This window comes from Haliotis rubra, unplaced genomic scaffold, assembly GCF_003918875.1.
Source record: "Haliotis rubra isolate DU_JTF1 unplaced genomic scaffold, ASM391887v1 Scf522, whole genome shotgun sequence".
NCBI lineage: Eukaryota > Metazoa > Mollusca > Gastropoda > Lepetellida > Haliotidae > Haliotis > Haliotis rubra.
The window spans coordinates 369,136-382,367 of record NW_025767216.1 but is presented as its reverse complement, the minus strand read 5'-3'; the positions used below and the strand labels follow the sequence as shown (position 1 = coordinate 382,367).

At 39.1% G+C, this 13,232-nt stretch overlaps 1 protein-coding gene across 1 annotated transcript; it reads left to right on the top strand.

Moving 5' to 3' along the window:
- Window positions 1-9,765: 9,765 nt before the first annotated feature.
- Window positions 9,766-12,987, top strand: LOC124252734 (putative aldo-keto reductase family 1 member C8). Its single transcript, XM_046686387.1, has 4 exons — window positions 9,766-9,852; window positions 10,641-10,808; window positions 11,475-11,591; window positions 12,859-12,987. Exons 1-4 carry the CDS (start codon window positions 9,766-9,768, stop codon window positions 12,985-12,987), a joined length of 501 nt encoding a protein of 166 aa, XP_046542343.1.
- The last annotated feature ends 245 nt before the right edge of the window (window positions 12,988-13,232 follow it).

Here is a 13,232-nt window from a genome sequence, read left to right as displayed (position 1 = left end):
TCATTTACTTACTTTAGTTAGTTTACTTTTATGTCAATTTGTTCTAATGTTGTAATAAATTGCATTTAAATTGATTTATTTTGACTTTTCATAGTTAATCTCTTGCATATCATTTGCACCCTAATCAGACTATTACCATCTTATTGATGTCTGTCTTCATAGAATCTGTGGTCGTAATGTGCTGTGTATACTCCTAAATGTTTTTGTAATGTTCACAAAAGGTAACGTAGAATTGCACGATAACACAAGAAGGGTGCGCTGTCGTCAAATATGTATATTGTAATTTGGCCAAGAACGTCAGCTTCAGGCATGTCGATGATTTCATGTCTTTCAGTAACCATCGAATAACCAATTCCCTTCCAACGTGAAATCAAGCAAACAAGTTTCATATTGAGATATATGCTTACAGATTTAGAGTGACAAAACTCTCTCCACAATGCTGTGTGACAAAAGTGATTATTTCAACTTTCCAATAGTCAACTTTCCTTTCATTTTGAGTAATATGCCAACAGCTCAGGTCTTTGGTGTTTACATTCCACAATTTTGAAGTACACTCGAGCGTGATCATTTTACCAAAATTTCAAATTCTTGCTCAGTAGTTGTTTGATCAAGGTGACAACATTCAAGGCCACAGTGAAGCTTTCAAAATGTTTCATGTAAGACGTAGAGGACATTTCAAAATGTGATGCATCAGTGACAAACATGATGTCAGATGCAATTCCCTATTTTGACTTATACCATACGTTCCCGAATTATTTCAGGTGAACAATTGACTAGACTTTGCATATGTTTATGACGGGTGACGCCAGTGAGGACAGATACGCTCACCTTCTTGCGAACACCTGGTATCATCACTATTTGATAGGCACCCATGAAGAGCCACCCCCGTTGCGAACCCGGGGAATATTTGGTCCACCAACCCGTTTGCCGTGGGTTGCGCCCCTGTGTCGGTGGAAGAAGGGAATCTGGTGGTTGAGGGCACTGGTTCCAGGAACAGTGTTCCTTTGCCCAACACACCACTTCCGCCCTAACTTCACCTAGACGGGTGGTAGAATGGGCCCGGTTCTACCAATCGGCTGGTCTTGTCGAGCCCTGTGCATTACTTGTATTTGCAAAAACATTATATTATGTACTACATTTTTGACTTTAGGTCTTGGCGCATTTTTGTTTATAAAGCATCACTTGATTTTGAAATATGTACTATTTAAATTGCCATGGGCCAATCTGGTAGAATAATTAATTCTTTAATATTTCTGCTGGTGTATATCATCTGGGTATCCTTGGTGCTGCAAGTTGGAGATCCACTTGTTTTTAGCATTGTCCTTGTGATACTCCGTGGTGGGTGGGGAGCTCGGATGATGAAATCTAACAAAATAACCATGGCTTATGAAACCCCAACCAAAAAAACCAAACGTCCTCTTGACAATGACCCTGTTGACAACGAGCTCAGACTGCCCAAACCAACTGATTACTGGCCAGGTTTTGTTGTCATTGAGACCAAAGATGATACACCATTAAAATTAAATCCTTTTGCTGTGTCTAAAGGTATCCAAGGCATTGCCGGCGATGTGAAGAACATTAAAAGATTACGTTCTGGTACGCTGTTAATTGAGTGTGGCAAGAGACAGCAATCAACCAAACTTTTGAACACTGAAACTTTTGTCGGCATTCCCGTCACCGTCACAGCTCACAAGACCCTTAACACGAGCAAGGGAATCGTTAGAGATCGTGAGCGATTGCTGGCTGACATGTCGGAACTAGATATCGTTTCCGAAATGAAGGATCAGGGTGTACTCTATGTTAAACGTTTTTCTACACGTAAAAACGATACAACTATCAAAACCAACACCTATCTGTTTTCCTTTTCTTTACCCATTGCTCCAAAATCTCTCAAGGCAGGTTATTGTACTTCAATGTGGAGACTTACATTCCAAACCCTCTTAGGTGCTTTAAATGTCAGAAGTTTGGCCACGGCGTAAATACTTGTACATTGTCTGTTGTGTGTGCTCACTGTGGTGAAAAGACACACACAACAGAAGATTGTAACAGTAATGTCAAAAAGTGCATCAACTGCGCAGAGAATCACCCAGCTTACTCTAAGGACTGTCCCGTATGGAAACAGCAAATGGCAATCAATCAAATAAAATTCACGCAAAACATTAGTTTTGCAGATGCCAAGAAACTAGTCCACGGCTCAGAACAGACAGACAGTTATGCTTCCATTGCCAGAACAACGGCTGAGGCAACATCTAGTATAGAGTAACTAAAGTATCTGCTAGTTGTCAGACAAACTTAACCTGGGTAAAAACAGAATCTCCTAAACCTGTCTCGCCTGCTACATCTACACAAACTGTAAACTCACTTCCTGGTACATCTCGAATCCAATCAGAGACATCCCCTGATCATGAACCATCTTCTCAGTCGTCCACAAAGTCTCAGCAAGGTCTCGTTAAAACCAAAATTAAAAAGCCAGATGTTTAAAAAACTCAGTGGCAGAGCCCCAAAGGGGTCGGAAGACCAAATTCAATTATTCAACAAATATGGATCTCTTGAGGATATGGACGTGTCCGAAAACGTCCGTAGTAGGGCACACAGCTTGTCGCCCACCAAAAAGTGCGGGGTAGATCCCCCAATAAATCCCCCCAAAAGATAGGTTATCAGAATAATATTATACAGGACAAATTTCAATGAACTGCAGCTTTTAGTCCAGGATTTAACACCATCAGCGTTCTGTCTGCAGGAGACCTATTTAAAACAGACAGATGCTTTTGTCCTGCGTTTGTTCAATGCATATCATTGTTTTTCACCTCCGGGTGACAGGGCCACTGGAGGATCTTCCATCCTAGTCCGACAGAACGTTATCCATAGCCCTATTTTACTTACTACTAATCTGCAGGCTGTTGCAGTGCGACTTACTTTAAACGTTGCGTTTACATAATGCTCTTTATATATCTCTCCGTCCTCAACGTTTCACAAACCCGATCTTCAAGCTCTATATGATCAACTGCCGAAACCATGTATTATCATGGGAGATTTAAATGGACACAATCCACTCTGGGGTGGTGCAACTACAGACGCTAAAGGTAAACTACTGGAGGAGTTTTGTTCAGATAATGATTTATGTATTTGTAATGATGGTTCCAACACTTATTTACATCCTGGTACAGGAACATATTCTGCTCTCGACTTGTCACTCACAAATTCAAAACTACTAAATGAATTTGAATGGTCAGTCCAGGATGACCTCTGTGGAAGTGACCATTTTCCCACTATACTAAAACCTGTAACTCCATCTGATGTTCCTCCCTCATCACGGCGGAATTTTAAAAAGGCTAACTGGGCTCTATATGAAACACTGTGTGCTGCAAAACTTAAACCTGAACATTTTATTGACGTTCCTGATGCTATCAAACGTTTTTCCGATGAACTGAACATCATAGCTGATGAGTGCATACCAAAGTCCTCTGCAATTCCACATATTCGAAACCCTTGGTTCAACGACGAGTGCAAACAAGCTAGGGAGGCAAGGAAAAAGCAGAACGTTATTTCCGTTGCCATCCTATGGTGCATAATTTAAACAAATTTAAAATTTAAAATGCTAAAGCGCGGCGTACATTTAAACAGAATAAACGCCAATCTTGGCAAAATTATGTATCCAAAATATATTCTCGAACGCCCATGTCCAAAGTATGGATGTTTCCACTTTTTATTGTATGGATTGTTTTCGTCACGATATGGCTGAGATATTGCCGATGTGACGTTAATAGTAACTCACTCACTCACTCCAAAGTATGGAACATGGTACAGAAAATTATAGGTAAAGGTACTGAATCTAGCGTCCATCATCTTAAACATGGAGATCAACTACTTACTGATAAATCAGATATTGCGAATAAACTGGGTGAAACTCTTGCTAAACACTCTTCCTCATCTAATTATGTGCCGAAATTCCAACAATATCAAAAACAACAAGAAAAGAAACGTATTAATTTCAATTCAGATAATGGGGAAGACTATAATGAACTATTTTCTATTCATGAGCTCCATACTGCTCTTGAACAAGCTCACGATACTGCTACAGGGGCTGATAACATACATTATCAACTCCTGAAGCACTTACCAGAATCTTGTCTAGAAACTCTTTTAAATATTTTTTATGATATTTGGACATCAGGTAACTTTCCTCCCTCATGGCGTGATGCTATAGTAGTACCAATACCTAAACCTGGACGTGATCATACAGATCCGTCAAAATTATCGACCTATTTCACTAACTAGCTGTGTTTGCAAAACCATGGAACGCATGATAAATAATCGACTTATTTGGTACTTGGAAACAAATTAACTTATAACACATATACAATGTGGTTTCCGTAAAAACAGAAGTACTGTCGATCACTTAGTGCGTTTGAAATCATTTGTCAAAAACGCACTAATTAATAAACAACACGCTGTGTCTATCTTTTTTTTATCTTGAAAAGGCATATGACACAACGTGGGAATATGGCATTTTAAGAGATTTACTTGGCTTCGGATTGAGAGGCCGTTTGCCTCAATTTATAGCCAACTTTTTAAATGACAGACAATTTCAAGTCCGCGTGGGTTCTACCCTGTCTGATCATTACAAGCAGGATCAGGGTGTCCCACAAGGCAGTATATTGTATGTCACTTTATTTAGCATCAAGATCAACAGTTTATCCAAGGTTTTAACTGATTCAATTGATGGATTACTTTTTGTGGATGATTTAAATATTTCTTTCTTGTATGCATATTTCTAAGAATATGCATACTGTTGAACGGCAACTACAGATGTGTTTAAATAAAATAAATAAATGGTGTCTTGAAAACGGTTTTAAATTTTCTAAATCCAAAACTAATTGTATACATTTTTGTAGAAAATATAAACTGCATAAAGACCCGGAACTGTTTCTCAATGGCACTCCCATCAAAGTTGTTAAAGAGGCCAAGTTCTTGGGTTTAATTTTTGACTCTCATTTAACGTTTCTGCCGCATATTAAATCCCTTAAAACTAAATGCCTGAAGGCACTGGACTTGTTGAAAGTCGTTTCCAACTCAAAGTGGAGAGGGGATCAAGCTACCCTCCCCCACCTATATCGATCATTGGTCCGCTCGAAACTTGATTATGGCTCCATCGTATATGGTGGAGCCTGCAAAAGCAATCTAAAACTACTTGATTCTGTCCACCACCAAGGTCTAAGACTTTGTCTTGGATCTTTTAGAACTTCTCCTGTTGACAGTCTCTACGTCGAAGCAGACGAGCCTTTTCTTCACTGGGGCTCAGAATGAAGCCATTTATTACTGCTGCCGGCATTGAGCTGGAGAATATAGCTCCTTCTCGTCTTCTTTCTTCTCCTCCTTGACAGTTGACCTAACACTCACAACATTTAAAACATCAGAAACTAATGAATTACAATATAAACAAGAGTATAATCAATTAAAAAGTAAATATAATACATAATACCGGATAACAGCTCTATATTTACAGCAGAAGCAAACACCATATTAACAGCTCTTAAATATATTCAAAGACATCCTAAACATAAAAATATATCATCTTTTCTGACTCTCTTTCTTGCCTTCAGGCTATTAAAAATCTATCTTGCAAACATCCACTTTTAATTCAAATAATCGAATTATATAATGATCTTGCTACTGGCCAATGCGACATCGTCTTTTGTTGGTTACCCAGCCACGTTGGCATTTCTGGGAAAACAATGGCTGATCTTGCTGCCAAGGCAGCACTCAACAAATCTGTGACACCACTTCTTATTCCATACTCTGATTACAAAGCTAGCATTAGATCCTACATGTGTGATCTGATGCAAAAGAAGTGGGACACCCAAGTAGGTATCAATAAATTACATGAAATAAAACCTTATATTGGTTACACTCACTTGGGTTGTCAGTCCAGATTTGAGGAGGTCATTATGCGACGATGTCGCATTGGCCATACAAGGTATACTCACAAATACTTGTTGAAAGGTGAAGATCCTCCGTTTTGTATCCCTTGTGATGAGAGAATCAGTCAAGCACCTCCTGCTTGACTGTGTCGAATTCTCCATCATAAGGGATAAGTATTTCAATGTTAAGACTGTTAAGGATCTTTTTAACACTGTTCATTTTCATTTAATTTTTTTTTTTATTAAAAAGAAATTGATTTGATTAATGATTTTTTATTAATCTGTTCTGTAGATAGATGTATTTTAATGATTGGTAGTTTAGATTGTTAACTTAGATTGTTAGTGGCTGTACCCTCAAAGGGGGTTAAAGTACCGTAAAATTATTGTCCTCCTGAGAGGGTACGTAAGTCCCAAAACTTTCAAAGTAAAATATAAATTATCACATTTTGAACGTAGTATTTTTGTTATTTTAATTGTTGGCTAAATTTTCCTACAATCGCCAGGGGCTGAAGGGATGGTATAAATCCAGCTAGGATCCATGCAGGTAGCAAAAGTAATGTAAGTCCCCATGGTTCCTAGTATGGTGATCTACCTTCAGTTGTTTGCGATCTATAGCCCATTTTTATATTGTGTTGTTCCCTATAGTTAAAATGTTTTAGATTCAATTACTAGTTTTACATGTATATCTGTGATACTCTAGTTGCTTTACTGTCCTTTGTCGCCAGGTTTTTATAATCTCTATATATATTCTATTTCAATGTCAAGTGTTCTCGTCACGATATGGCTGAAATATTGCCGATGTGACGTTAAATAATAACTCACTCACTCATGCATCGTATATTGAGTGGGAAGGTATGGAATGAACTTCACCAATGGTCATAATTACTGTAATGGCCATGTGTGTGTCATGAACCAGTTGTAAAACCTCTACAAGCTTTGCACTATATGTGTTATTTTGAAACTTCATCATCAAACATACAGTGCTTGTTTATGTAAACGTGACACTCACGAGGGATCTGTTATCAAGCAGTCGGTTTTGGTGGCATTTGAGTTTCAGTGTTCGTATAGGAATGGGTTTCTAATACAAGCGACAAAACCTGTTCAGTGAGCATAAGAAATTTTGACTACGATGTTGGTTGAACGGTATGAATCAGTGCCAAATAGTGATGACACCGGGTGTTCACTTATGTGTATACATTACATGCTTGTATTCTAATCCATGAAATTCTATAGCGTTTAAGGCTTGGTATCTGTCCATACTGTTTTATGTCTGCGAAATGATGTTAAACGTATCAGTTATATCATCAACTGACAAAGTTTTTAAACTCTGTGACTGAAACATGCATTATTTACATTTTATGCTTTTCAATAATAAATATCACAAATGCGGAATATTATCTTTGTTGTTCTTCATATTTATAAAGGGAGTTTATATTTTCTGTGATACGTCTTCACGTTGTAAAATGCGTGTTTTACATATAAAAGTCTAGTTAATATATCTATGATGATAAAACGATTTTAGACAACTGGTCGGACTGCTTGTTTGCTTTTAATATTGATGAGGGTCTGTAAATGATAGAGTCTGAATAAGATAATCTAGTGATTGATGCCATAAGCATCGATCTACAATCTATAAGCTTTAAAATAGTTGTACATATTAATATCATGATGACTCCCTGAACATCCATGTACAGTTGTATTGGGTAGTATATTCATACTACAGCCATGTAAGGTTGTAGTGTATAGTGTACTCATGCACGGTATCATTGTATACATTGTGCACTGCAGATAGTCGCCATATGACTGGGATATTGCTGAGTGCAGCGTTAAACAACAAACACACACGAAACAGTCAGGGCAGTTGTACAGACTTGACGTATTAACACAGCAATGTGGGTTTACCCTTTTTTTGAGATCCTTATTTAGAGCGTTGAATGTGTAAGGTTGTATTGTATTGTATTTCTTCAGACATGTAATGTGTTTCCACATCCACATAAGGTTTATTCCATACTACATCCATACATGTTTTTTGTATACTACATCCATACAAGGTTGCATTGTATACTACACCGATATAAGGTTGCGTTGTATACTACATCCATAGAGGGTTGTAATGTATATTACACGTATAATAATGTTCCGTTGTGTACTGCACCCATATATGTTTTGTTTTTTATACTACATCCATAGAAGGTTGTATTGAATGCTACACGCGTATGAGGTTGCGTTGTATACTGCAGCCATATATGTTTTTTTTTTTATACTTCATCCATAGAAGTTTGTATGGAATACTACACGCGTATAAGGTTGCGTTGTATACTGCAGCCATGTGAGGTTTTATTGTATACTACAGCCATGGAAGATTGTATTGAACACTACAGTGATGAATGGTTGTGTTGTATACTACAGCCATGTACACCAGTGCATAAATCCTAAGTTGCCACGGCTAGATTACAAACTAGTCCTTCTGGGTTCCCATTCACTGCTTCGTATACATAGGCACATTCCGAAGGAAAGCACGTGCCCAAGGAGACACCACATGTGCTGTAAATGTATGTGGGTGTGCTTGAGGCCGAAGCTGGAGAAACTCACAGCAGGCAAGATGCTCCACGTGGCCTGTTCATCATCAAGGTTGTATTACAGGTAAACGACTTATTTATGACCGTAGTGAAGGCGACCCCCACCACTTGAACAGGTGCGTGTTTCAGCCTGATCGTCACAGGGCCCATATATTTCAACACAAGTAAGATTTAAACGTTTCTGTCCCTGAGGTCAAGAACCGAGACATGGGGTTATCGTGTTTCAGTTCGTAATGCATGCAGGCTGAAGCTGGGTCACATACATGTATGTCATGACATCTATCAGCAGGAATATAATACTGGCTCAATACTGAAGGTTTACGTCGGTCATAGACCTATTGCCACCATAAACAAATAATATCACGTTACAAAGATGCCGGTACACGGTGTGAAATTAAAGGTCGGTGTTAAAAGTTCGCATACGACTGGATACATCAGTGATGGTTCATATCAACATTTGACCATAATATATGTTAACGAAACTATATATATATGTATAAGTGAGTGTGTGTGTGCTTGTGTGTGTGTGTGTGTGTGAGAGAGAGAGAGAGAGAGAGAGCGAGCGAGAGAGAGAGAAAGAAAGAGAGAGAGAGAGAGTTATTCAATGTATACAATGTGATTCAGTAAGGGTATATAGGCTATATCTAGACTTGTACTAGGGCATGAGTATCTGGAAAGTACTGCAGAGCTAGTGAAGAAATGTTCTTTGAACCAACTTTGCAAACTTGTGTATGGGCCGGAGGCCTTTTGTCCAATAAACCTCTTTGGCCACGGCACACTGGTTTAACATAAGACTGTCATACCACATTATATACATCGTACAAACAAAATTGTTCAAAGCAAGCGTTTGGTGTTGGTATCATCACATGTACCGAAATAACATAACATATGAAGAACATACAAGTCTAAATCCATAAGTGAACCATTGTCTTCTGCCTTCCGAGATAAGGACACGACACAGAATTTGGACATGAGCTATGTACCTTTTCAGTGAATACAATACGATGCAATACATCCAGTTGCTTTTCCACGAAGATACGTGTGTCCACTATGGAGCGAGAGGTCGCCTCGGATAATCACCCCAGGTTATCGCAACAGAACACCTCATACTATCTTCGTCCATTCACATTTACGTAGACACGACAAAGACGCGTGCTACTCACGCGGTGTCGGATTTATAACGTTTTACATCCGGCCAGACAATATCGCTTACTTGCTATTGTCGATAGCGAACGTCAGCTTTCAACTACATACCTGTTAACGACATGGAGGAACACACGCCCACGACTCTGTCGCTGAATAGTGGCTTTGCTATGCCCCTCGTGGGGTTTGGGACATACAACAAGCTGCAGGTATGGTGTTTACTTGTGTTAAACTTGTATTAGAAGAATAGCTAAGTGATGTCTCGATCAGTGAAAATAGAATACTAGTCTTCAACACCCCAGATTAGTCAAAGTCAAGTCAAAGAAGTTTGGTGGGGTAGCCAGATGGTTAAAGCGTTTGCTCGTCACGACGAAGATCCAGGTTCTATTCCCCTTATGGGTACAATGTGTGAAACCCATTTCTCACGTCCCCCGCGATTTAGAAATATTGCTAAAGGCGGCATTAAACTGAACTCACTCACTCACTCACTCACTCACTCAGAAGTATTATGTACAGGTGTGTATACTTTTCCCAACACCACTGGTCAATTAGTAGCCCTCTATTCCTAGTCGTCAGGTGATACTATATAGTAGGAATCAGATGGTCGTTGTGAGTGACTTTTCTGAACGTATGTCATCATGCCCCAATGACGAGGTTCGATGCTCATGCTTTCAGTCACTGGATATCCTGCCCCAGGTTGATTTTATAGACGCCCCCGTCACATTCATGTAGCTGGTATATGTCTGACCACGACTTAAGAGAGAATTTGCTTACTCTCAAATGTCCAGTCGGGTATTGATGGCTGGGTAGCCTAGTGGTTAAAGCATCCGTTCTTAACATCGACGACACCGGTTCGATTTCTCACAGGGTTAAAATTTGTGAAGCCCATTATTGCTGATCGCGGCCGTGAAAACCATATTCACTCACTCGCCCTTATTAGATTATCAATATTGTTACATACAAGAAGTAATGCATGACAAAATTGTCCACCGTGTAGGTCAATGACCAGGTCATGATCGACGCCATGAAGACAGCTATTGACGTCGGCTTCCGTCATTTGGACGCGGCGTGGTATTACAACAACGAGACTGACGTGGGTCAGGCCATCAAGGAGAAGATTGAAGACAAAACAGTGACAAGAGAGGAACTGTTTATCACATCAAAGGTAATTCACTTTATTACATGTACAAAATATGATCACAGACTAATGCTATGGGTTGGTACCTAAGAAACAACGCGATGGTGGGCTGACAAGTATGTTAGTACAAGGATAAGTATACAGGATACAGTTTACAATTACAAGAGGCAATAGGATTGTTCAAATATGTGTAGGCAACAGAAACAATCCCTATATGAAATGTCAGTACACAAGTAGGCAAGTGGGTGAAACGCAAATCAACAGAAGGTCTCGCATTCGCCAAGACCTCACTCTTATGTCGAATGATGTAGCTATGTCTGAGTGTATTAAATCACACATCTAAGGGAGGTAACTTAAATCTCATTAATCTATGTATGAGACTTCAAATGCCCCCGTAATGTTGCCAATCAAAAGCCTTAATTCTGTCAGATGTAATTGAAACTATCAATCTCTATATATTTGCCCAATACCCCTGTCATTTTGATTTTATTATTATAATGAATTTATACCATAACTTTTTTCTCACGAAACAACGTTTGTGGGGTTTTTTCAGCATAAACAAACTGAAACTGAAGCCACTATAAACAAAGAAAACAGCAAACAAATGATGTTTTAAATCTCCATCGAGATGGACCTCATTGTTGCGTTAAAAAAATGATTGGAATATAGAACTGACACTTTTACCTTTTTTAGCTGTGGTCCAACTTCATGGCACCGGAACGAGTTGAGGAAGCGGTGAGGATTTCACTGAACGACCTTGGTGTGTCATATCTGGATCTGTACCTGGTCCACTGGCCTACACCAACAGAGGTGAGACAGGCGTTGGGATAGAACAGAACATAATTCCCAATTGGAATTGATCCCAATAAACCAAAACATGTAGTAAGCAACTTACTGAATTAGGAGGTCAGGCTAAGTCACAAAGGAATACATTATTTCTTATGATAACAATTCCGATTTGTTTCTGGTGAACAGTTGACAAGCCTTGGCGTGTGTTTATGACGAGTGCCGATGGCGGGGCAGGATATGATCACCTCTTCGCGAACATCTGGCATCATCACTATTTGATAGTGACTCATTAAGACATGCTCAGTCACCATATCACATAGTGTCAATCGCTGGATTGTCTGGTCCAGACTCGATTGTTTACAAACTGCGTCGTACAGCTGTAATACTGCTGAATGCGGCGTCAGGCAAACACATACGTTCGATATAGTCAAAGTTTATAATCGATTCTGCTTTCAACAGAAATTTCTAACGAAAGGGTATTGTCCTTTGTAATTCTATTATGATAACAACAAGATTTTGCTGGTAATCGATTTGCTAGTCCTGATATCCGGATAAAAACCGAAGTATATCTGTGTCAAACTGTGTAGAGAGAGATGACAGTGAGATAAAAACAGAAGTGCAATTTATCATAAAGCAAAATATAAAAGATAGGCTTTTAGGCCAATCTTTAATGTGTCGACCTGAAGGTCCCGAAGTATAAACTTTGTCCTTATTTAGTCATTTCGTATTGAGTCTTCATTTTGCGGTTGTGTGGTACCTAGGATAACTCGAAGGTAGTTCCAACTTCCACACAACATTGTTTAGCGATCTCGAACCTCAGGAAACACAGAGGAAACATGAACCCATGTAACCTTAGGGGACAATCTGTTTCGTGTTCCTCACACGGAATTAATATGTTGTACGTATATCTCACACAATTATACATGCAATTATAGTAAGAATACAACAGCTATGCATGTTATGCACTTTGTTCATTTTTCACATCGATCGAAGCAGAAGGTGGCAGAAAAACAAACTCCCCCTGAGATCTATAGCATTTGAAAATATGTCACAAACTAGGTACTAGTCCTTGTCACTGATGTGTTTCAAATGGATGGGCAACATTTGGAAATATACTTTTTGAAAACAATATTTCAAATTCCTGGTTTGGTTTCATTTTGTTTGGTTTTTAGAGGCGTCTGTAAAAGGATTTTGCATGTTATTGTGTTAAAATTTAGACGGAATATGTTACCAATGCAATTTCTTTGATGAAGTGTCAATACATGTAATTGGTTGTTGTTGTTTCAAGGACTGTCCCGATGACCGGTCCTTCAGTTCTCCAGTGCACGACAACAAGATTGATTATCTGGACACGTGGAAGGTAGGTCAGAGGCTGAATATGAACCCGATTATCCAAATGGACAGACGACATCAATAGTCATAATTCCCAGACATACAATCACTAATTGTGTCTCTATATTATTAGCCCGGAATGCCCAATCGCAATAATGATACCAATATATAGCTAAAGGGAGTATGGCCTTATTTCGCTTCAGTAATAGTCCAGCAATATCACGACTGGGGACAACAGAAATGGACTACAGATTTTATGACCCCTCTGGAAATCGAACCTGGGTCCTCGTTTGACTGGCCCATAGTGTCGACAAACCTACACACAAGAAC